Raw genomic sequence first — 25398 nt, forward strand, 5'->3', positions numbered from 1 at the left:
CACTTGAAGCCAGTGATGCTTGCTGATACATGAAAAGAAGTGTTGCAATATTTAAAGAGCAGCTTGATTTAAGATTATCTTACATCAGTAGTTACACTACTACATAAAACACAACATTCACATTTTAAATTATTCACATACTTCAGTACTTGAAGGATTCATTAGCCTTAAAATCTCGCACTTTTTGCCAGATGGACCAACTCGGAGGCCAAGTGAACACACTACAGTTAAGCACCAAAAGCACAATGGAAACAATAGGTTTGGGGAGCACTCATTCAAAAGTAAGGGCAGGTTCTTCCACAGGCAAACCAACAGTCAAGTGATCAAAAGATTTGATTATTGTAGTCAAGTGTCTAGAGAGAACTTGCAAAGCTACTTAGAGTTTGTATACAAATAGAAAAGTCTCCTACTGTGCATTTTCTCAAAATAATTAAGGAACTACTATTGGGTATGAGATCACAGACAACAGAGCAACTGTTACGCATGAAATACTGCAGCAACTACTTTTAAAGGTTTTATCATTAATACACTGCTCGACCTCATATGAAAGCCCTAGACCACCAGCATCTATATATCGCTCATGGAAACTGTTGTTGTGAGAGAAGTGCTGATCACTGCTAAATACTTGATCAGGGGACTCCAAGTCACAGCTAACAGGCCATACTGTCCTCTCCTATGGCTGTAAACAAACATGAACATTGCAGGCTACAGGGAAATTCAAACATGTTTCCTACTGTGTGCTTTTCCTCCGTTGCTGTTGACAAGGAACTGGCAAAGTCTGGGGTTCACAACTCACAGACACCAATATAAATCTGAACTAATGCCAAAAGCAGTGCTCCCACCTCTGCAAGCTTTTTCTAATACACCCTTTTTGCCAGTGGAACAGTGCAAAGGGATGCAGCTATATGAACACTGGTCCAGCTAGACCGGCAAGTTTAACTGTACCAAAAAAATGCAACAGCTCCATGATCACTGGTGCCAATACAAGAGGGAAAAAGCTGAATCACACAGCCATAGATGGGACTGGACTTTTCAGCAGCAACACTTACTGGCAAGTAAAGAAAGATGATAAAATGTAACCTATGCTTATTTTTAGAAAACACCTCTTAGCCTTCTAAAAAACACATTTGCAAATACAGTTTTTAAAAATAAAGTTGTCAGTACTTGCAAATATGGTCGCATGCACTTTTTTTTAGATTGCCATCTGGATCACTGGGAAGCAGGTGATCTACAGCTAACAAAGTAAGAGCAAGATAATCAGATTTTTACAGCATGCTATCGTAAAAGCATTAACAGCGTTTTTATTTGATCTACGTCCTTGGAACTTTATAGCCAAGCAGCAGCCAAGATGCCAATGTCATTAAGGATAAGGTTTCATATTACAGAGCAGTCAAACAACTAGGTACCATCAAAAGGGGCATCTTTTCTGGTAGTGTAGTTCCACCCTCTCCTGTCTGATAGGTTTGTCATTTGTCTGAGCCCACAAGCCAATCCAGTGAGCAAACATCACCAAAACCTAGTCATTTATATAAAAAGTGGTTTCCACTGCTTATATTAGTTTGCTGTAAGGTGAGACAGACACGAGGGTAGGAGTGGAAGCAGCACCAGTTAACCCAGTTAGACAACGAAAAGGCTCACCAGTTATGCATGTATTTTCACCATTCGCATATTCCCGTACCACCCAGGTGAGAGCAGGGTAAGCAATAAAGATGACCTACCTTCCAGCCCAACATACAAATAAAAAATGGGAACAAAGGGGAAGTGTCATTTACTTAGTCCACAGGAACACAAACATTAAGAAACATTTGGATTAGCCACTGAATCTCTGAATTGGGAGCAGCAGTGATGTCTGCTTGTCTGGAAACTCTGAAAAGAGTCCTTGTCTTTGACTGAATCCAGCAAAATGACGATAAATGCAGCAGAAGAAAAAATACTCTCACTGCAAGCTTTACTTGCAACTAGGCACGAAGTAGAGAGATGATCTCAGAGGTGACGACCGGTGCAGAAACTTAAGAAATTTAATGCTTTCAGAATTACATTACCAGGTTTCTCCTTTTCCTGGGACCATCACACTAATATCTAGTTCATACATAGTTCACACTTTCAATGGAGCAGAAGCAGTATCTGCAGTTCCAAAAGTATCCTCATCAGGTTTGGCAAGATCCTGTCATGCTGCCCTTATAAATATACTGCCACAGTACCCAGCAAATATGCTTTGACAGAAGGGAAGGGGAGAGAGAGAGAGGGGTCTTCAACACTAGGTTAAGACTAGCTCCTCACCCCCATGAGGGTGAAAAACACCCATCCAAGTAAAGGAAGCTCATGTGGAAATTCTACAGCCTCTGATTCCTTCTAGCTTTTTCTCCTGTTGTAATTTGTCTTGAAATTACTTTTTCAAACAATGTGTACTAGTTTGCTCCAAAGTTTTCTTGTAAACATTATTAGTAGCATAATTTGCTAATTTCTTTGCCAATACTGTTTCCAAGTTAATTATAAAAATGTATGTATACTCAACCAACTGAATATAATGTAAGCTCCCAAATTTAGTCACTCAAGTGACTAAACTTTTGTCTGGAAAACATCAAAGTATGTGTCTACAGTCTCCAGGGACTAACTCTTATTCTGCAATACTAATGACTACATCACAAGAGCATTGTAAGCTTTATTTTGGAACAACAATGAATATTTATCACTTACTGTTGACCATTACTCCTCTTCCACTATCCACCATAATGAAGACAGATTGCTCTCTCCCAGCCCAACCAAGAGACACCCCAAATGCAATGAAACCACCAGAGCTGACAAATTTATATTTAAGACACTGAAAATACATCAACTAGAAGTTAGTAAAAGTTTCATTGATTAAATGAACCTGGAACAGGAAGACCAACAAGACTCATAAGGGTTTTTTTTTCTTTTCTATATAATTTTGTGAATATTATTTTTCATACTAAAATAACCACTACATGGTAAAAGCACAAAGCAAAGATAATCAGATTTAAATACCAATTCTGTCTCAGAACTTTAGCACTTGCATATTAAATTTAATGGAAAAGTTTCTAATTAGCCACAGTTCCTACAGAGTATTCTCCTGGTCATACCTTTCAAAAGAAGCTGTCCCAGCGGAAACAAGATTGACAATGTCCTGTGACCAACTACTCAAGTATAGCTAGATCCCAACTCTGATGTAACAGATTGAGTGCCACTGTCATAACCTCCTAATGGGTTACCAAATTAATTTGCACGTAAACCCAAGGAAATGTGGAGTCAAGTCAATTTAAAGAGTAACTAGAGTTCACATAATGGAAAATGTATTCCCCCTTCCTCTCTAGGCTATTAGAGGAAATATGCTTGCATTATAAATAACTAAGTAATTTGGTCACTTAAAGTGTAGCTCCCAACTAAATCGAGGAATATTCTTTTCTCACTTCCCAGAGTTTGTACCTGTACCTGACTGAAACCTGCAAGTTGCGAGTTTTCTTTTGTTTTTCAATGACACAAGGTACAACTACCTTACAGTCAGAGACCATAAACATAACGTAAACCCATTCAAGGTATACAAGGTACCGGCAACAATGAAGCAGCTGCAGTCTAGTTTTAGTATTGGTTGCAGACATCTGAAGTTCTTAAAATGGACTTCAGCACAGGCTACTCATTTTGCCCACTTTTCCGTCACTCATATTCAAGCTGTCAAGGAGAAAAGCTCTCGGGTATGCCCATGTGTATTGCAACTGCACTCAAAAGTCCCAAAGCTATATCCTCAGGGAGTTTTTGTGTTCAAAATCTTTGGTTGTTTTTTTCCCCCCACTCAGAGCCCACAAACGAAATAACACATCATCTCCTGAGTAGTCCTTTCCTCCGCAGTTCCAGGCTTTTCAATTCTGTAGTCAATCATCACAATTCAGGCCACAAACAACAAGAAAACACTCACAGATGTATTGAAACCTTGAGCTGGCCTTCTCATTTTCAACAGGGAAACTAATATTACCCAAAAATTCAACAGATTATACTTCAGGTTTTAAAAGCTGAATTTTTTTCCTCTCTTCAGATTGAAATCTCCCAAACAAGCTGGTGCAAGTACCACTCCAGTGCTTGTAGATTAATTATTTTCTTATGCAGCTAAACCGGGTTTTTTCAAGCAGCATGATATTCTCATACTTGAAACAAAAAAAACATTTAGACAAGGAACATCAGAGCTATGATTCATCAAGTATCTAAGCTCTTCAACTGTTATCAAAGGAAGCAAGCAGAGTATCAAGGCCAACCCATCTGTTTTGGAAGGTATCAAAAGATTCCTTCAGCTACAGTTGGAAGACATCAAAACGCTCATGTAACATCACCAGCCATTTCTTAGATTTGAAACTTAAGGTACACAAAAGTTTTCCAAGTTTCTCTGTATATCCAAGAGTCGCCTTAAAATTCATGCTGCAGCAGCTAGCCCTGTCATATCCACTTTCCTCTTCCAGGTGGGTGTGCTAAAGTCATGAAGCCTGTGTACTCATACCAGAACATTAACACTACTGCTTTTCACTTCAATCATCAAAAAGTTCCAAAAAGTTACTTTGAAACTTAGCCTCGATTAACAAGCAAAACCCTAGTTAACCGATGACTATTTACCTTAAACCAAAGCAAAACTAATGTATTTGAAGACCATCCCACAAATGCCAGAAAAAGCTAGCAAGCCCCTGAACCATCACCTGTACTAAATGGAAAAGTAAATTCTCTATCACAGATTCATTTAATTTCAGCATTTTGTTTCTAACTAGGGTTTCCCTGAAGTAGGGGATGAGAAACAGACAGAACAGGGTAAGGAAAGAACCCAGCATTAAGAAGATAGCGGAAAAGCAAGAAGCTGAAAACTCAAAATAAAGTGGAAGCTGACACTAACGTCAATTCATACTTAGCACTGTTATTTTCGAAGAGGTTTCAGATTCTGTTCTCTGAATCAATTCCTTCGTTCTCTGTAAGCTGTATAGACTGCCTAAATACTACTGCAATAAGCACTTTAGAAATATCAAGCACTACTGAGTAGAAATCCTCCTCCCTCAGAGAGAAGTTTAGTCATGGCTGGAAAACAAAAATTGACCATTTAATCCCAAAGATTTACACTGCATTTCTAACTCAGATCTCAGTGTTGTAGAAGCTTAACAGAACCATTGTTTGACCATGCCGAGAACTGCACGGAAAAAGGGGCTAAGGTTGCTGCAGCTGTACTTCACAATGTCAAACAGATTTATATGCTATTTGATAGGACCGTTTTCACTTCACATTGTCCACATATCGTATTATGAAAACTAATCTTCTATCTTTTCTTGTAAGTTAGATACATGGTGATCTCCACTCCATTTAATCTTAATGGGTGATCATTCTAGTCTAAACTTCCTGAAAAAGTGAAAAGAACCTGTAGTCTAAACACTTTATTTTACCAAGAATAGCAATCAGGTTCACTTGACAATTTACATTGCCAAAGAAGCAAAATAAGTTTACTTGAAACGTTTTATGGTTAGCCACAGAACAAAGTTTAATACAAGAAAGTATTACACAATTACCCTAAAATAAATGCACTGACAACATCACTCTGTTTTGAAAAGCCCTGGAATCCTCCTGTCTTGGTATTTGATTTCTTCCTGATGATTATGGCAGAATACCAAGGTGTTATCAGGTTTCTTTCAGATGAGCAAAACACAAACAGAACATCTACTGCCTCCTGCCCACACTCCAGTCTCAGACCTCCTTCCCACCAGAAAACTCATTTAGTTCCCCCTTGTTCGCTCTCCCTCCTTCTGCCTACTCTTTCCATAGCAACCACTCCCAAGCCATTCCCCAAAACCTATGGGTGAAGAGTAAATTGTATTCTTATATGCAAGAGCCATCTCTGTCATCTGGAGAAATAAGAGAAGGAAGAGTCAGACAGATGCGGTCCATGTACCTAGTAGGGTAGCCTAACTTAACACTCCCAAATGACAATCTGTAAGGCCAAAAGGACGATATGTTGAACTATATGAACTCATTTAAAAAATACTTCCAAATTTCAGTTTGATGATTAGGAGGCTTTTTAAGCAGCTGACAGTGTTCAGCTGACAACCGTCCAAGAAGTGTTGTTAGCTACCCATCTTGAAATCAGAACACCTGACTGCTACCTTGAGGACCTGGATTCTACTCTTAAGTTCTGCAAACCTGCCCAAAGCCATCCAGCAGACAAGTGTTTCAAGTGCATAACTCAGCCTCCCCTACTACAAGATGGAGAGACTTTCCTCTTCAAAGCACACCAAGTTCTGCTGCTGAAAGCTCTATGCCTTCTGCATACATAAACTGTTACAACATTTTACCATAACTAGTATTGCTTAGACAACTTAAAGAGGAAGGAGTCTCAGATTTTTTTCTGTTTTTACCAACTGCTTCCTTAAAAGCCTCTGCTACTACTTTAAATCAGTAGCAGTAACAAATAAATCACTGGCAGTACCAAAATAAACATTAAGACCTCTAAAATAAGACTCCTTATTTCTAGGTGTATAGATAAAAACTCATAACACACTCTTTGCTCACATAACTACACATAGAGAGAAGCTTCTGAGCTTCAACTTTCTTGCAGTTAATGGGCTCCTGCAATCCTGATAAATGGATGAAAAAAAGGAAAAGAAAATTAGTCAACAATTTTCCTCTTCACTAACAGAAGGAAAAGCCCTTCATGGAACAGAGACATTCTTAAAAACAAGAGTCACTGTATGCAAGTGCTTACTAAGTGCATATAAAGCTTCTATTTAAAACAAACCTGAAAATTCAGAAGTAACCCTTGTTATCTGTAACTTGCACAATTCCCTTTCCTTAAATTTTCTATGAAATCTCACAGACCCTCACAAATCCATGCCCACATGAGAATGGAGAGTCTCCTACAGAAAAATATAGGCAGGAAAGTAGCAGTTCTTTTAGAGAAAGACTATGAAGATGAAGAGAGAGATATTTTTAAGTAAGCTTTTTATGCATCTTCAGGTATTTTCTGAAATACGATCACTTCTACCTGCACAGGGCATCAAAGCTTGTTTCCCAGTAAGGAACAGTATTTGTCAAGGCTGATTTTCCTTAACCGTCTGTAGAACAAATGCTCTACCTATAGGCTCTACCAGTAGCTTTTATATTTGCCAGTCAACTAGAGAAATACACCATCAGCACTATAAAGCTTGCACACACATTGAACAAAAACTTTTTTGCAAAGGTACCAAAACAAAGTCATTTCCATTTCAGTGCTATGCTTGAGAACATCCCACGCTACCCAACTCTAAGGGCCTACACTCCCCCATTTCTAAAGATGTACCAAGCAACAACCACTCGCAGCCATGACTTCAATACGAGGACCCGTTTCTTGTCTCATCTCGAGGTACGTGGACTCAGGGCACTTAGCAGAGAGGCAAGGAAATTCCTACTCATTTCTTCAAATTTTGAAGTTTCTCCAATTCTGACTTCGAGGATGCTCTCATAATGTTTTTTCCAGAACGCAGGCCACACCTATATCCTCTTTCCTCTGCGCTTCCACAAAGCGATTCCCAATCCCCTTTGCAGGGAAGTTTCCTCCGAGCCTTTTCCATCGAGGCCTTCTGATGGGTAACGCTGGAAAGAAACCCAAAGCCTCGCCTCCCGCAGCCCGCCAGGCAGTCGCACAAAAGGTACACGCCTTCCGAAACACCTGCACCACAGAAACCCCCTTCCCCGAAGAGAGGGTGCATCCGAGAGGTGCGGGGGAGCAACTCGGGACGGGGGGGGGGGGAAAGGAGACCGGGAGGGGGGTGGGCAGCCGCCGCAGCCCCCGCCGAGCTCACATCCTTTTCCGACGGTGATTCTGGGCACGGCCCAAACTCCCCAAACTGCGGGATGTGTCGGCGCCGGCCTCCATCCCTGACTGCTCCGGGCGAGGGCGGATGGAGCCGCCGCCGCCGCTCCCCCCCCCCCCCCCCCCCGCCCCCGGCCCGGGCCCCCTCCCACCCCTCACCTTGAGGATGTTCTCGTAGATGGTGGCCCGAAACTCCAGCAGCGCCTTCTGGTCGAACTCGCGGCCGTGGATGATCCGCATCTGCTTGAGGAAGGTGGACTTGCCGCTCTCCCCGGCGCCCAGCAACAGGATCTTGACCAGCCGCCGCACCGCCCGCCTCTCCCGGGCCAGCATCGCGTCGATCTCCCGGCTCCGCCGCCTCGCCTCCCGCTCCGCATCGCGGCTCCTCTCCTTACCCTCCCGCCGCGGCTGCTCCCCGGCGCGGCCCGTGGCCTCGGCCGGCAGCAGGCAACGACTCAGGGTGCGCACCACGCCGGACATGGCGGCTGCGGGACGGCAGGAGAGCTCACAACGCCGCCGAGACCCCAGCCAGCTCCGCCAACATCGGGCGGAGGCCACCGAGACGCTGGGACCCGGGAGGAGGAGCAGCAGCAGCAGCCGCCGCAGCCGGGGGCTAAGGGCCGGGACCGCCCATTCCCCTTCTCCCGGCTCGGCTGGGCGACGCTGCGGAGGGAGGGGAGGCGGGGTGCGGCCCGGGGAGGCCGGCCGCCCGGCCGGGGGGGAGGGGTAGCGGCGGCGGCGGCGGGGCGAGGCCCTCAGGCCCTGCCCGGGGAAGGGGGGCACCGCCGCCCCGCTCCTCTCCGAGCGGCGAAGGAGGACGCCGCGGGGTCGGGGAAGCGGCGGGAAGACGGGGCCCGGGTTCAGGCAGCGGCCGCCTCCGGTCCCGCTGAGGCGGGGCGGGGAAGGGGGGGGGGGGGGGGGCCGGACGACGGACGGGACGGGACGCGGAGCCCCCGGCCCCTTCAGTCAGGGAGCGCCGCCGCCGCCTGCGGAGGGAGGTGCCCGCCGGGCTCGCCCGCCCCGCTAACGCTACCGTCTCATTGGGGGACGGGGGTGTCGGTCAACCCTTCCCTCTTCCAATTGGAGAAGCCGACACGTGAGGCGGGGTTTAGGCGGGCGACAGGGCTCAAGGCAAGGCAGGGGCGGGCAGCGCCGGGAGGGTCAGCGCGGGGGTGGGCACGGGGGCGGAGCTGCTCCGAGGGAGGCGGGGAAAGCACCAATGGGAGGTGTAGAGGGCGGTCCCCCCCCCCCCCCGAGCGAGGTGGTCTCTCGCAGGGGGCGGGGCCTGGGCCTGGGTGTGGGGGAAGGCGGGTCCGCCGCCCCGCGGCGTGACGTCAGGTCGCGTCCCGGGGCCGTTGGCGTGAGGTGGGCGCTGAGGCGGCGGGGCCTGCTCGGGGCCTCTCCGTAACGGGCCCTGCGGCGTCCCCAGCCGGCGGCGGTAACCGGGGACGGTGTTAGTAACGTGCAGGGGAAAAAAACTAAGCGGCGGGGGTTATTTCATACCGGAGCGATTCAGCGGTCAAGTTGCAAAAGTCACACAGTGACAGAAAGAAATGTGTCATCGCTGACGCCGTCAAATGAGTACCTGCGGGCGGGGCACTTCAGCATCCATAGTGTCTCATTAAACCAGTTTTTAACAACCGGACCGGGATTTGTCTCTGCAGGCCGAAGCCTGAGGCTCAGCTGCCCCGGGAGCTGCTCCCGAGCGGCTTCGGCCTGTAATGGCGGCAGCCGACGTCCAGCCTCTACCCGGAGAGCGGCCAGGGGCCTCTGCTGCAGCACGTGCTGGTTTTCCGCGTGAGACTTAAATTTCTTGCTTGACGTCGGGTGTAATTCCTTGTAAAGCATATTGAAGCAATCTAGTGCTGGGCTGATGACGAGGCGGGGATTAAAGTGTCAAAGTACACATCTGAAAGAAAATCCCCTTGGTCTCCTGATGAGGTAGTGGAGGGGAAGAAAAAAAAACCAAACATAACATTTTCGGAAGCAGCTGGTATGTGATCACCTGGCAGTAGCTGGGATCCCAGACCTTCTGGCTGCAAAATGAAATAAAAGACGGGCACATGCCCTCAGTTCTACGAGATTATACCATCCTTTCTGTATTACTTCTTTTGTCTGTGCTTCCAATTATTTATGCCATAAACATCTAATCCAGTTTAAGCTTCAGATAGTTTATCCTGCCCCAGGCCTGTACCAAGCACTGGGGCAAGTGACACTGAGCTGAGGGAAACTACCAAAATGACTGGGATTTTATAATAAGGATGTTAAGAAGCCTTAAGACATCCAAAAAAAAAAAAAAAAATCGGGGAGTCACACATTTAGGACAAAACCAAAACCAATTAAACAAAACCTTTCATGGAAGTGAGAATCCCATGTGACTATTAATCACACTGAGATGCTGTTGTCAACACTTCCCCCCAAAGCAAGTCTTTTTCTCCTTAGCAAGAGGAAACACTTAAAAACACCTTTAGGTATTGCAAAGTCAGGAGGAGAACATCACAAGACTTAGTCGTGAGCCATTCACTACAGCACAAAACCTTTCTTGAGAAAGTTATTTTCTCTTCCAGGATCTTATCCTTCGGATTGTAGTTTGGGACTTTGCAGCAGCTCATTCCACGTATAAAATACTGCTGTAATTCACGACTTTCCCCACAGGATGTCATCATTGCCCCACAAGAAGCCAGTCAGACCAGCATGATGAAGACAAACAACTCAACCCTGAGCCCCCCCATACTTTGTAGGTCTGATTTTCGGAACAGCTGAGTACTCAGGACTCCCGCTGGAATCAACAGATGCTAAGCTGCCTTCAAATCAGACCCTATGTAACTGTGAAGTGCCCAGATTTGTATTTTCTGATTAGCTCATGCCCCACTAGCTTTGTCTGTGCCCTACTTGAGGTCCTCTTCAGACTTCTGAGGTTCTAAGGGGTTTTGGCAGAGAATTCAAACGACCATGAACTGCAGCTCCTGCGATAGGCCTGCTTCATCTGTAAGTGAGAGTGAAATTATGGCATACAATAAACTAATGAAACAAATCAGTTGCCAGACGTCCTTAGTTCTCTATGCATTCATCCATGAAAGCAGCTTTCAACAGCTCGCATCTAATTGTCAAAAGGAAAAGGTCCACCCCTCCCTCTTTCCCCCGCAGCACTGTTGTTCCTCATCTAATCATTCAGAAGCTGTTCTAAAGCCGGGACAAAACAGAATTTTGTTTACTACCGCAGATCTGCAGCAATATGCCTTCTGTTGCTCTGTTGAGGGACTGGCCAGAACCTCACAAATGTACGTGATGATCCCTGTTGGTGTTTCTGCAGATGTTTTGTTATGAGCATAAGCAATAGGTGTAGGCACCCCAGTAAAAGCTTATGAGAGAGGCTTGTATTCAGTCTCAATGCCTTCCCTGTCTCCATTTCCTTATTATTTGCCTGGTTCCACGCTTCAAGATTTCCAGCTCATCTTCCTTCTTTGAGCTTAGACTGAAATTAAAACAATTTATATTGATCCAAAATAAAATAAAATAGTATTGATGACTTCATTTTTCTATTCCTTCCTTTACTTTCTCAGTTTTCCAGCTATACCTTTTTTCTATTTCTACTCTGTTTTCCTTCTCCCCATCTCTGTTTCTGCCTATAACTCCTGTTCTCTTTCTGCTGAGATGAAGAAATACTTGTACAGCTGCTTCTATTTCTCCTTCCTTCATCTCCCATAGATACAGACAGAGGGAGGATACTGAAAATGGAAGAAAATAGAGGACTGCAGGACAGAAAGAAAGAGGCAGTGAGGGCAACATTATTTCCATTTCCCTTGTTGGCTACAAAGCAACTGAATTATGAGCAGAAAGATGGGAAGCTCTTGGGGGAAAGGCCGGAGCATGAACTTCTGAGGCCCCAGACCTGAAAACAGACAGCAGAAGATTAAAGCTGAAAAGCTGTATGGCAGTTGGAGAAGCTAGTGGACTGCTTGGGAGTGACATCTGGGCAGCTCCAGTAAATGAAGAAGTAGTCACGGAAAAAGCACTATAGAGAGCTTCAGTCAGTAAGTCCCATTTTCTGCTTACAGAAAGGCTGGAAGAGGACGTGGCCTCACTGATGAACTCTGGCACAAAGTATGTGAAATGAGGAGGGCTGAGTTGCCTGACCTTGGTTCTTTCTATCAGTTTCAAGTTCCACTTGTTTCTACCTGGGTCAAGCACAGAGAGTATATATGGATTTAGCCCTTGAAAGGATGCAGAGCTGTCATTTCAGTGTCTTGAAGCTCGTAGCTGACTAATCCCAAAGTCTTCCCAAGTCCCCACCCAGATGATGGCCCATTCTTTACCCAGTCCACTGTGATCCATAGCTTAAAGACTGTGTTCTTTCCTCTGAAAGTGTATTATCAACATCAGCAGAGGGGCACAGAGTGAAGGAGGTGCTGCCACTTCAGCTGAGAATGCAGCTAATGGACCCTATAAGTATTACAAAACTGAATGTTTGCCCATACCTGGGACATGGCTATTGTTTTCCCGAGTGCTACCAGACACTGTCACTGCCAGGGAGAGTATTTTGCTCAGTGAAACTGGGAAGCAAATAAACAACAAGGAGGACATGCCTACCACCTTGCAGTACAGCACCATGCAGCAATATCAGAGCTAGTGCTAATGTAATTTAAACTTCAGAGTTTAGGCAAGAACCTGACAAGACAACAGCAAGAAAAAGTATGCACTAATGGAATCACCTGAGTTGATAAATCACCCACCTTGTCCTTTCTGACCACTGTGCTAGATGAGCAAACTGAGTCAAAATATCGAACTGTTGTTACCACAGGGCAGATGCACTCCTGGCTTAGCCTGACTTATTTAAAGATGTTGGGGCCCTTGAATTGCTCGTTGTGCATTCAGACAGCAAAGCTTGTAGATCTGAAGATTTATGATCTAAACTCCTTCTGCTTCTTCTCTGTTGTTGAGACTGTGACTTTCTTTGCCTGAGGAGGTGCTGGAGTTTATATGCACTTCAAGCCCTTACCTAAGCTGGTAGTTTTGTCATGTTAAAAGTGCCATGTTTTGCTTATTGCATTCTCAGAGGTTTTATATGGCTTTTTCAATAGCCTTTGCTCTGCACACTCCCCATAGCAGAATGAAAAAGTGGAGAGAGAAAAAGTGAATAATGTTCTCCTGTGGAGGAATGAAACAAGAATAGTTCAAATAGATCAACTGTTTTCTACTAACACCATTAAGTATATGGGAACCTTCCAGTATTAATATATTAGTTTTTTGCTATAGGTATTGAGACCTTGGCTGGATGTTTTCTGCAAAACTTTATGATCCCTATTTTAATATACATTTTCTCAGAGATCCCAATTCTTTGAAATGATTGCAGTCTTAACTCCCATGAAGCCAAAGAAAACTGAAGTAGTTAGACATCTCTCAAGGAAAAATCCACTTACTAGTGAATTTGTATCTCAGTATTTGCCTTGTCCCTTTTATCATTGCTTTAATATAAAGTTGTTTGGGATACACATCAATTTTTTTGATCCAGATTTGTCTAAACCCGTTGAGCTTGTAACTATTGACATGAAGACGTTAAAAACTAGGTCCTGACAAAGAACTAGAGAACCACGAGCAGCCTTGTAATGGTAAAACTGGAAGAGAAATGAATAATCAACCAGTGCTTTCAAATTTTAATTGTTTGATTACGTTCCCCCACAGCCCAGGGAAGTTCTCTAGGTCTCTGCCATAATGTTGGGCACTCGCCTCAGAGTTAAAACCAGTGTTTCTACAGAGAAAGCCCCTGAGATGTCTGGTGCTTCCACCCAGATGGAACTGGTAAGGAAGGAGACTTCAGTACAGACGGTACGTTGCAATGAATGCCCAGACCCTTCTCCTGGAGAAAAGGTAAGTACCTGCAAAAGATGTGCACAGGTTGATGATCTGTTGCATCAGGTGGCCAAGTTGCAGGAAACAGTTAAAAGGCTGCGCAGTATTAGTGGGGCTGAGATGGAGACAGATGGTTTCCAAACCATGCTCCTGTGGCAGACACCACAGAGGATGAGGCACCTTGAACTCTGGTGACCCACAAAATCAGGACTCTGCTTCAGTCCCCACCTTCCAGCATTACAACCAAAACCAGATATGAATCTTTCACAGCAGTAGACACCCACAAGCAAGGTCTGCAAGGAGAAACTGTACCAGCAGCACACAGTAGATACTGCAAAAAGAAATGACGAGTGCTCGTAGTGGGTGACACTGGTAAGGGGCTCTGAGGTGCCCATCTGCCAGCCTGACAGGGAGTCACGAGAGGTATGCTGCCTTCTGGGAGCTAAGGTCCGAGATGTTGCCAAGAGGGTGACACAGGGTGCCACAGCTTGTCCAGAGCACAGACTACTATCCATTGCTACTGTGCTGGTTTTGGCTGGGATGGAGTTCCTTCTCTTCATAGTACCTAGTATGGGGCTGTGTTTTGGATTTGTGCTGAAAACAGTGTTGATAACACAGGGATGTTTTTGTTATTGCTGAGCAGTGCTCACACAGAGTCAAGACCTTTTCTGCTTCTCACCCCACCCCACCAGCGAGGAGGCTGGGGGTGCACAAGAAGTTGGGAGGGGACACAGCTGGGACAGCTGACCCCAACTGACCAAAGGGATATTCCAGACCATACGATGTCGTGCTCAGCGTGTAAAGCTGGGGGAAGATGAAGGTGGGGGGAACGTTCAGAGTGATGGCATTTGTCTTCCCAAATAGCTGTTGCGTGTGATGGAGCCCAGCTTTCCTGGAGATGGCTGAACACCTGCCTGCCCTTGGGAAGTGGTGAATGCATTCCTCGTTCTTCTTTGCTTGCGCACGTGGCTTTTGCTTTACCTATTAAACTGTCTTTACCTCAACCCATGAGTTTTCTTACTTTTACCCTTCTGATTCTCTCCTCTGTCCCACCGGGGGGGGGAGTGAGCAAGTGGTTGTGTGGGGCTTAGGTGCCGGCTGGAGTTAAACCACAACAGCTACTCTTTCATGTGGGCATGAATGACACCGCAAGCCGGAACCTGGGCAGAATCCAGGAAAACTGCAAAGCCCTGGGGGTGCAAGTGAAAAGTATTGGTGCCCAAGTTGTCTTTTCTTCCATTTTACCAGTTAGAGGAAAGGGTGCAGCCAGAAATAGACACATAACACAAAGCAACTTCTGGCTTCGTGGCTGGTGCCATCATGAGGGTTTTGGCTTGTATGACAATGGGACATTCTTTGATGACTATAGCCTGTTAGGGAGGGATAGGATTTACCTGTCTAGCAGAGGCAAGGGAATCTTTGGCAGCAGGCTGGCCAGCCTGGTAAGGTGGGCTTTAAACTGGAGGACTCAGGGGTGGGGTCCTAAGTGGCAATCGCATCTTTGCAACCAACTGGAGAAGAAGCCAGGCCAACCAGAGTAGCAACAAATGCTCCTTAGCTGCCTCCCAAGATGGGAACCAGAAGACCAACCACCTCAAGTGTATATGTACTAATGCGGGCAGCCTGGGGAACAAACAGGAGGAACTGGAGCTCTGTGCTCAGTCAGAAAATTCTGATATCATAGGAGTAACTGAAACATGGTGGGACAACTCACATGACTGGAGGATTGCAATGGACGGCTATAGGCTGTTTCATAAAGACAGGCAAGGGAAGAAGAGGAGGAAGAGTTGCGCTCTATGTTAAGGAAAACCTTGAATGCATAGAAGTCAACTACAGCGACTGTGAAAGCCCTATTGAATGCCTCTGGGTCAAGATCAGAGGGGTCGTCTCCAAGGGGAATCTTACAGTAGGCATCTGCTACTGACCTCCAAACCAAGATGATAAGGCCAACAAGGCAATATTTGGGTCACTTAAGCAAGCTTCAGGTCAACAGACCTGGTTCTTATGGGTGACTTCAACTACCCAGACATTTGTTGGAAGAACAATACAGCAGCTCACGTGTCATCCATCTAGTTCCTGGAATGTGTAGAGGACTGCTTCCTCATACAAATGTTAGATGTTCCAACCAGGAATGAGGCACTGCTGGACATGCTACTCACAACCCAAGAAAACCTGCTTTGTAGTATCTGGGTTAGCGATAGCCTTGGTTGCAGTGATCACAACAGTGTAGAGTCTGGGATCCTGCTGAGCACGCTGAGGGTTAGTACTAAGACAAAGGTTTTAGATTTTAGAAGAGCAAACTTCAGCTCGCTCAGAGAAAGGTTAGGCCAGATGATCCTTGAGGTTCCTTCCAAGCTGGTATTCTATGATTCCAGTGTATTCTTATTTTAAATTACGTTTTCTTTCCCCTTTGCTAGCTCTGTGAGTACAGAGGCTGCAGAACGTTTGGTTCATACTGTTTGTCAGTTCACAAACATGGATTCTCTTGCAGTGGCCCAGCCCAGCTGCCACTAAGCAGTAAAAATGCCAAATCATGCCAAAGCAAAGTACGCCTGCTTCTTTTATTAAATTTGTAGCCACCATTTTTTCTTTTCCATGTGATATTTTCATTTTCTGTCCCACAGAGGATACATTTGTCATATACATAAAATATGTGAGTCGTGACACTTCACGGAGTTAATTTTCACTATTTTCAGACTGCTTGACAGTAGCCTGTTCTCCTTCATTACACACCAGCCAACTAGTGGATTAGTTTACTTTCAAAACACAACCCTCATATTAATCCCCAAACAATTAATTATTGAGAGAAGACAAGCATATTTTTAAACCAGCCTGTGACTTTTCTACTTTTTTCATGCAAAAAGGCATGATCTGAGTAATTCCAGGCATGTCCTGCGAAGTGTCCTACAGGCTCTAAGTTCTCAGCGTGAAGTTATTGTGATTACACACAGGGACGGTGTACCTTGGTTCTGAGAGCGTAGAAAGATCAGAGAGTGAGGTTCTGCTCAAAGGTGTTTCTTCAGAGGGCACAGAAACTGGGCCTGTGGGAACTGAACAGGGCTATGTCTCAACAGCCCCGGCTTCTGAGTTCTAAATCTGGAGACGTATTCTTAGAGCACAAAGGGACACAACAGTCACAAGCTGGCTCAAGCATGTCTCCTTGGCGTACACAAAAAGTTTGGCATCTCAGAAACCACTTAAAAGCAGACATAGGTCCTGAAAGTGTTTGGACCTCACATTTTCAGTACAAAAGACTCTAGAAGTAAGTAGTTTTGCCAATTCCGGCACATGTTTTGTTTAGTTGTCTGTGTCATAAAAAGTCATTGGAAAACAAGATGAGTGACATTAAGAGGGGAAGAAAAAGGCACAAATCTATAAAGTGCAAAAACGAAGCCAAAGAAAATGGAGCTCCCTGAGAACACAACCTAACGTGTTTGCCGCCAAGCTATGTCCATTTTTTCTGCATTGTTTTTAAAATGACTTTTCATCTGGTGATGCAGAGCCAAATATCTCCACGGGTAACATGTAGCTCCCCAAACTCGTAGGAAATTAGCAAGCCTTAATAAAATTTATGCATGGCTTGCTATTGCAGTTCCACATCTAAAGGGAAAACAGATGTTCTCTTTAGTTATTCTCTTCATGTCCAAAGGAAAGCTGTTGGTTACAGGTTTTTTAAAAAAGGCTGGTGCTGAAAAGGTTACAAATGATGCAATTTTTACAATCCTACTCCAAGGCTCTCTGCTAACCTGAATTGCTGAGGTGACGCTTGCAGATGCCTGTCACCCACTTACCAGCCTCATATTTCTTAACACCTACACTTTAGGATGAATAAATAGAACTGAGTCCACAGTATTTGCTTGAGACCATTAATGGGCTGGCAGGCCAGGCTTCCAAGCCCTCTGGCTGAATTCATTGTTAAGTTTCTCAGCCCAGGTTAGTTTCAAAGGAGAGGCAGAATGGATGCGCATCTGAAAAGCGTGCTATTAGAGATGTCGCTAAATGGGTCTCTCAAGATTTCAGCATGAAGAAGAAAAATCTTGATTCTTCACCTTCTTCACCTGGCTTCCTTCACTTAGCACATGTACATTCTGCCCACATAATTTTCTGTTACACATTGCAGATGGGCAATCTTTTCTCTTTCCATTTTTACACTAATATTCTCAAGATGTGGAAAAACATTGGCACTTACAGTGAGTGTTTGCCATCTGAAAGAGCTTGCCACTGCAAACATGTATGCATGCATCCACATATATCTGATATTCATTCTTTACTTTGCAGATGGGTATCAAACACAGAGGCTTTCAAAATGCTAATTCATTGGGCTGCTATATCTGTTTGTTTCTACAACATGTGTATTCATTGCTCCCTGGATGGGGGGATCCCAAGCAGCCTTTATTCCTCTGCAGCTACCAAGTGGACATTAATACAAAAAGTGGGTCCCTATCCACACAAAAATGTCCCGAAAGAACAGCAAGTGCAATAAGCTGTAGCCATTGGCTTAATACCCTTGCAAAGTATTTATCCAAACAATCCTTTTTTAGCCTGTGAATATTCATGGTCTTACAGATAATATGAAAGGATAACCACTCACACGCACACCTAAGTGTGACTACTAGCTAATTTAGGAATTATTAGTCTCCAAAAACGGAGAAGGAAGGGACTCTGTCATTTAAAGAAACGAGAGCAAATGATGCAAAACCCAGGTGGCAGGAATGCAGAGAAGAGCTGGCAGGAACTAACCAGATGAGTGATCAGCATTTTATTCAGACTGTGTTTCAGCGTCCACCCAGAGGAGATTAAGTATCCTGTCCTCTCAGTGCAGAGAAGGAGAAATAAATCAGGTTTTACCACAAGTGGGGTGGCAGGGAGTTAATTAGGAATGGAAAAAATATATTTCGGTTTGCAAAGGAATAAAAAATGAGCAAATGAAGGAACTAAAATACACTGAAAACCTGTTGGAACACACCTGGGAAACAGAGACTGAGAATCCTGCACAGGGAATCTGCAGCCACAAGGGACTGCACACAACAGGTGATTCAGACAGCTCAGCTAAAAGCTGCACTCCAGCAGCCAAATGCTGTTGCTCTGAGTTGTCATATGAAAGCAGACATTTCCCCTACCCTGTCTCACGTCAGAGTCTCTCCAACAACAAAGGACATAAAAAAGGCAAGGTTGCCTAAAGAAATAAAAGGACCTTAGTTTTCGTCTCAAAGTAGTTTTTAAAAAACACAACCCTCATTAAAGTCAACAGGAATTGCTCCACATCTCTTGTAATTTGCCTCCCAGGATTTGTGCAAAACTGGAATATGACAGATTTTGCTATTAAAACAAGCAAAACTACACAAGAAAATTAGCAGAAGCCACGAGAAGCGGAACAGTGGTGAAGCTACCTTATTGCCCCATGTTCAGTGATGTCCATTAGCGATTTAACAGTAAAGCTCAATTAAATGAGCAGTAGATACCGATACATGCTAGCTATGAATCTGCTCTGTGTTGTTGGAGCACACGCGTATGGATAAATTAAAGCTCGAGAAACTTTCAAAGGCAATGCACCGGTTTTTTCCCCCTTCTAAGCTGAGGTTAACTGTGCCTGAGGCGTGTACCTCTCCAGTCCTAATGAAGATCAATTCCAAACGAAGAGCGCGAGTCCCTGCTTCAGTCAGCTGAATGACAATACTGTGTTTCTAGGAGGGGTAAAGGCTTTGTGGGTACAAGTGGGTTTGGGGGCATATTGCCTTGCAGGAGGCAAAGTCCTGGCTGTCAGCTGATGGGAGACATATTACCTCTGTGGAAAATGGCACAGGTCCTGCTGCATGCCATTCCAGATCTGCTGACGTACCCTTTTTGCCAAGAATGCCATAGGTTGCAGATGACTGCTCGGGAGGAAAGGCTTGTATGTGAATGAATGCATGAATATGGCTTCTGGCTGAAATATTTAATCAATGTTTAAGTGACTTTCTGCTACCAGTGAATATCAACATTCCTCATTCCGGGTAAAAGCTGGGAGTCACATTTCAACAGTATATTGAGAGAGCATCAATACGTTCAGATAGCGTCTGATCATGCAAGAGCACAGTCTGTGGTCAATCACCATTCCAGTAATTTAGGAGAGTGCAGAAGAAGGAGTGCTGGCTTTTGACTGTCTCCATGTTTGTTATTTATACAACATGTCATTCTGAGCTTGTTGTTCGCTTGTAGCTTTGGGCTGACAGTTCCTGATTCCAAAGGCAATTCAGCCCCTGACATAAAGCAGAAGAACAATGCACAGTTCCTGTAAAACAACAGTGCTCCCCCCTGCTGCTGTCAGAATGCAGGGATTAGATTCAGAATAATGCAGTCCCTGATCAAACCTGCAGCTGTAATTCAACCTCTGGACAGTGCTGATGCCATAAATTTGTGAAGAAAGTGCAGCTCAAGCGATTTGTGAACAAGAGCTGGTGAGTCCAATTGAATTACAGTTGTGGGAGCAGCCGGGATCCCCCTGCACCGAATCATTACTAATGAGAGCCAGAGAATGATTACTTACAATTTTAATGAAATTGAATTTTAATTTATAACCTTGGCTAGAAGAGAAGGAGGAAGAAACATACAATGAATATTTGTGGGTGACAGGGCAAAAGTACAACCAGAAACCCAAAATAAACAGGAGAATGCATTCTCCTGGAAGAGACAAGATAACATTTTATCTTCAAAAATATATTCATATTTTAGCAAATGGTTGTGATACAGCGAGCGCTGAAGAAAGCTACTCTATACCACAGTTCTGATGATGAAAGAGCTGAGAAAGAAAATGTTCAAATATGTTCCCTCCAATCCCTTTATGATTCTCAGAAGAAGAGGAACTGTTTAGCTGATTCTCAAGACATCACAGCCCATTGTTTTGGCATGAAATCAGCAGAATGGTAACTACAACCACCACTGACTTATTATAATCAAATAATCACATGGAACCCTTTCTGAGCAAGTCTTCCAATTTCAGCACTGAGTGGTTATGCACTACTGGAAGGAAAATCATAATTAACACTAAATACTGGTTTAAATAGATTAATGTTTCTTGCTGTTTCCTGTGTTGAGGTATCACTCTGCTATTTTAATATCCTTTTTAATATTGCAGTGTTTCTACCGGGACTACAGCAAGGCCTAGGGAGGTTAAGAAAAATGGTTTATGAAGTTCCTCTCAGATATGGAAATGTGAGGAGAGAGATGGGAAAAATAGAGACCTTGAGTAAGGAACAGAAAATGGATGAGTAAGGGAGTACTTGCGGCTCACAACACAGGCCACACAAGTTTTGCAACTCATAATATGAATCTGCAATTCAGGGGTGATTAGAAAGGCGTGGGACGCACGGTGGAAGGTCTGAGACGTGGGGCTTGCAGCAAGGGTCACACAAATCAGGCAGAGTACTGGAAAGGTGCTGAAAAATGCTCAGGCTTTTGACTTTACATTTATTTTACAGAAGGTAAATCAATATCTCTTCACCCCAGTGCACTTGTACCATATGGCTTTCTGCTACAAGGTGACCAGGGCTTGAACATGTCTCTTCTGAACTGAAAACAGCTTAATCCAAAGAGATTTTTTCTACAAAATGTCTAAAGCACTGTATTATCGCATGCCACAGGGTGATGGGACCCAACCCAGTATTTTATTGCACAACTCAGGAATCAGCAGATAGAAACTATTACTATTCAAATAGTAAAACATGCAAATTAAGCGGGGATTCAGTGCTATTTGCATATATTAAACTATTTTGTTAAAACGAATAGAATTAAAATGAGATTTGCTATACAAGAGAGGATTTTCAAAGAGACAGGGTAGTTCTAATGGGAGAAACGTTATAAAAATAGGTGGCTAATAATGAAGGGTCATTCTCTTCTTCTATGTGTCACAAAATTATTTCACATAAAAGTGTATTGTCATGCACACTCATTTACTCAGACTCACATGGCCTAATTGATTCTAGAAACCGAAGCTGTATCACGTCACCACTGGAGGGAGACATCATTCTTTTAAAAAGCTGTAAAACTTTTGCTGCCATAAATGCACTTCAGTAAGAAAGGGTGAAAAAATAATCTCGAGAAATACAGCTGCTGAATTTGATCCAGGCTGGACACAGTAAATCACAGGTTCTAATAACAATAATAATACAGCATGAATGAAACAGTGCCAGATTAACAAAGATACTTAATGTTTTCACTCTGATCAATACTGCTCAAGTGAATCTTATCCAGGCGTCTGAACTTAGTCCAGGTTAAATCCACCACCAGTGTCTGTGTAGTCTCCTCCCTTCTTCCTCACCCCCTCCCATCGCTCACAAGCTGTGCTTGCAGAAACCCATTTGTGATGTTAGTGTCTCAGGCTGATATTTCCTAACCCTTTATCTGACTGTGACCTTAAGTGTGACCAAAAAATGTTCCTGTAGATGGCATTATTTTAGTTTTCACTTAACCCCTAGTGGCCTAGTGTCCTATTTTACAATCATCCAATTACTCCTACTGCTGCTGAAAAAACTCAGTGAGAAAATAATTATTTGGTGCAGCTCAAGGTCATCAGCTGCAGGAGGATAGGGAGCCATCACACAAACTTGAAGTCATACTACTCAGACACTGTTGGACAACTGACAACTGTATGTATGTACTTCAGAGAGGGGGCCAGGGCACTTCAACTCAGCTCTAAAACCCAAAAGCTAGTAGAACAAAAGAAGCAGTTCTGCTAGTAAAAAAAAAAAAAAAAAAAAGGAAAAAAAAGAAAAAAAAGAATAATTCTACCTGATGTCGTGTGGCATGTTCCCAAAGAAGATAATGTTGCACATCTATATAGACGCATTCTGTTGTGTGGTGCACATGTGCACACAGATGCGTGTTTGCACATGCACAAACAAACATTCACACATTCTGCTTAAGTTACAAAACAGCATCTCAGCAAAATAAAACACGTGATAAGGAAGACATTCCTGTGTGAGGGACTGTCACGTTTCCAGTAACAGTGAAGAGCCCACGGAAATTTTCAGCTCAGCTGACTATTTGTGGTTTCTGTCTCGAACTTTATTAATGACACACACTACCACCTGCTAGCTGCCTCCTCACTTCTGAATTAGGCTAATTATAAAATTAATGTAGAAAACAAAGCTTTTTTAAAAATATATTTTCTCATCACCTCCCCACGCAACTGCATCTCACACCTACAGTTGCAGCCAACCATGGGTTTCCTGTTGTACTCATTGAAAGGGGCAATTTCAGAATAAATATAGTTCAAAGACTTGTAAATCTCTGAAGCGAAATCCTAGCTGTGCTGAAAACAGGAGCTTCACAACAGATTTTGATAGTTTTTTTCAGGCAGTTCTTAAGTTGGTTTTGGTTCTCAGTGAGCCTTGCTTATGGAAAGGAGAGGATTAATGCAATCTTACAACATGTGCCATCCTTTGCCTTTTTGTTGACCCATGCGTCAGCTTCCATAAACTACCACATACCTGCTGACAGTAATCATCTGGTCTTCCCTGATGTTTTAGATGTGCTGGCTGAAGTTTGCAAGATCCAGCTTGTGAACAGTGATCTTGGACATTAGAAAAGAACTAGGAGGAAGCAGGAAAAAACACTATCACCATCGTCTCCATTAATTTTACTCCAAGATAAAGCCTCATCCTGAAACCACCCGATCGTCCTAGCCTAAGCGTACGTGTATGCCTATTCTGCATGCTCTTTCATTATACCTTCTAGCTGCTTTGGCTACAGCAATGGTTCTGGTCAGTGCTGAGAATTTAAGATGTCATCTTGGAGATCTAATTTTCAGATGTGCTCCGTATCCATGACTCTTATGGAATTCCCTAGGACTCCACCTGCAGGACTTCACACACTGGTGGAGTCTAATTATCACAAAATCTCCATATGCTGCTTTATAGCAGAGAAGGTCATGGCTTAGTTGCTGGAAGAAGCTACTGTTCTGACTATCATAATAGAAATAGCAAGAGCTAAAAAGAAGAGAAATTCAAGTATGTACCCCTACTGCACAGTGCAGTTCAATCTTCCTGAGGCATACAAAGTAAATAGTAGTAATAAAATGTGATAGCAAAATCAATTGGAACAAATGAAGCACTGTCTGTGCTGTATTCCAGCTTCTCTGTCCCATTGTTACTGCTTTGATTAATAAACAGCAATCTGATAATGAGCAAATCAGCTCAGCACCAGGATATGGCGAAGTGAATGCTGCAGACATGCTACAATGATGAAGCTAAATCTCACCAGCACAAGGTTGTCTTTGGAAGATGGCATGACTGTTTCAAGAGGCTGGTCAGAGAAAGACCATTACTACAGCAGGGTAGGCAGCGCTTGGAGGGCAGAGCTGTTTGGGAGAGAAGCTGTTGTAAGCCACTGGATTTGATGTTATATTTATAAATGTGCACTTAGAACCAGGCATCAATTTTTCACATTCATTTAATAGAAGTTTACCCCACTGGCTTTCTCTAGGGTGCAAAAATGAAGGCAACAACCAAAAATTGGCTCTTAAAACAGTATTTTAACAATACGGTAATGTTACTAGAAAGAACTCCAACTAGGTCAGAGTCGATACCCAGCTTAGTTACTTCTGGTGCATATTTAGACAGAACTGAAAGGTAATGGAATTGTGTCCATTTATGCCAGGAATAAATCAGTTTAATTATGAGTTATTCTTTATTTCTTACCATGTGTATTTCTCTCCGGAACATTCTGGATGTCCCTATGACCACAGCTAGAGATTGCCTTGTGTAGCCCTTCCTGAGCACTGTCCTGATGCGCCCTGGTGCCTTCTTAAGCACTATGTTAGGACTTACTCTCTGAATACCAGTTTTTGAACTTCAGCAAGTTTCAGTGCCTGTTTCTGTTTCCCTGCTGTTTTGCTAATGCCTTGGTATATGCAGTCACTGCAGGCTGTGCCAGAGATACTTGTAAGTTCCCCACTTCTTCTGTGAGCAAAAATTATCAGATTCACTGACATTTCAGACAGAGAGAGAAGGAGAAGTGTACATAATTGATGTGAGACCACTAGTTGCAGTGAATTTAAATCAGAAAAAGGAAGCTGTTCTCCGAAGGACTGGATATACGAAACACTTGTCATCAAGAAATGGTTCCAAGATCTGACTGCTGACCAGAAGGAGGCTTTTCTACCAACTTGTGAAAAAGAAGTTAATGGGACAGAGAATAAAGGGGAAAACAGTTGCATGTTAGTTCTCAGGTGGAATTTTTCCAGTTTGCCAGGGTGGAAAAATAGCTATTTTGCCAGTCCCCTGAAAAGTCAGGATGGCTGCTGTATCTGAGGGAGGGACAGGTGGAGTAGCTATTACTGTTCAGACTGCTTTGCAGCAATTCATTCATATATCCCCTGAAAATGGCGAGGGAAGTATGCTGCATCCCAGGGCTCTTCCTCACTCCATCCCAGCTCCACTACTTTACACTACTTTCCATTTTTCCTGGTGTGAACAGCCTGGTCCTGGCCCCAGTCCCAGTTCTTCATCCCTGGGATGGTAACACTCCATTTTGCACACCCTTCTGGTTGATAAGCCCAGAGCTGAACCATCTTGTGTATCCCTTAATAACCTCTAAGCTGCAGGCTACTGTTACCACACTGAGGGGACTGGGTGTTGCAGGTACTTTACTGTCTGGCAGTCCTGTCTCGTTATTTGCCCAGGTATGGTGGGGGATCCCACGAAAGAGCCATCTCTCCATCTTTGTCTTCCTGTATCTGCATTTTG

General features: G+C 43.9%; 1 protein-coding gene across 1 annotated transcript in view; it reads right to left on the reverse strand.

The window, feature by feature from the left end:
* The window catches only part of GNA12 (G protein subunit alpha 12), a 44727-nt gene extending 36071 nt beyond the window's left edge, over positions 1-8656 (reverse strand). The window contains exon 1 of the mRNA XM_049791216.1: positions 7985-8656. Coding sequence (XP_049647173.1) covers positions 7985-8305 — 321 coding nt within the window. The 5' untranslated portion in view covers positions 8306-8656. The remainder of the gene's footprint in view (positions 1-7984) is intronic.
* Between the last annotated feature and the right edge of the window lie 16742 nt (positions 8657-25398).

This window comes from Accipiter gentilis, chromosome 33, assembly GCF_929443795.1.
Source record: "Accipiter gentilis chromosome 33, bAccGen1.1, whole genome shotgun sequence".
Classification (NCBI taxonomy): Eukaryota; Metazoa; Chordata; class Aves; order Accipitriformes; family Accipitridae; genus Astur; species Astur gentilis.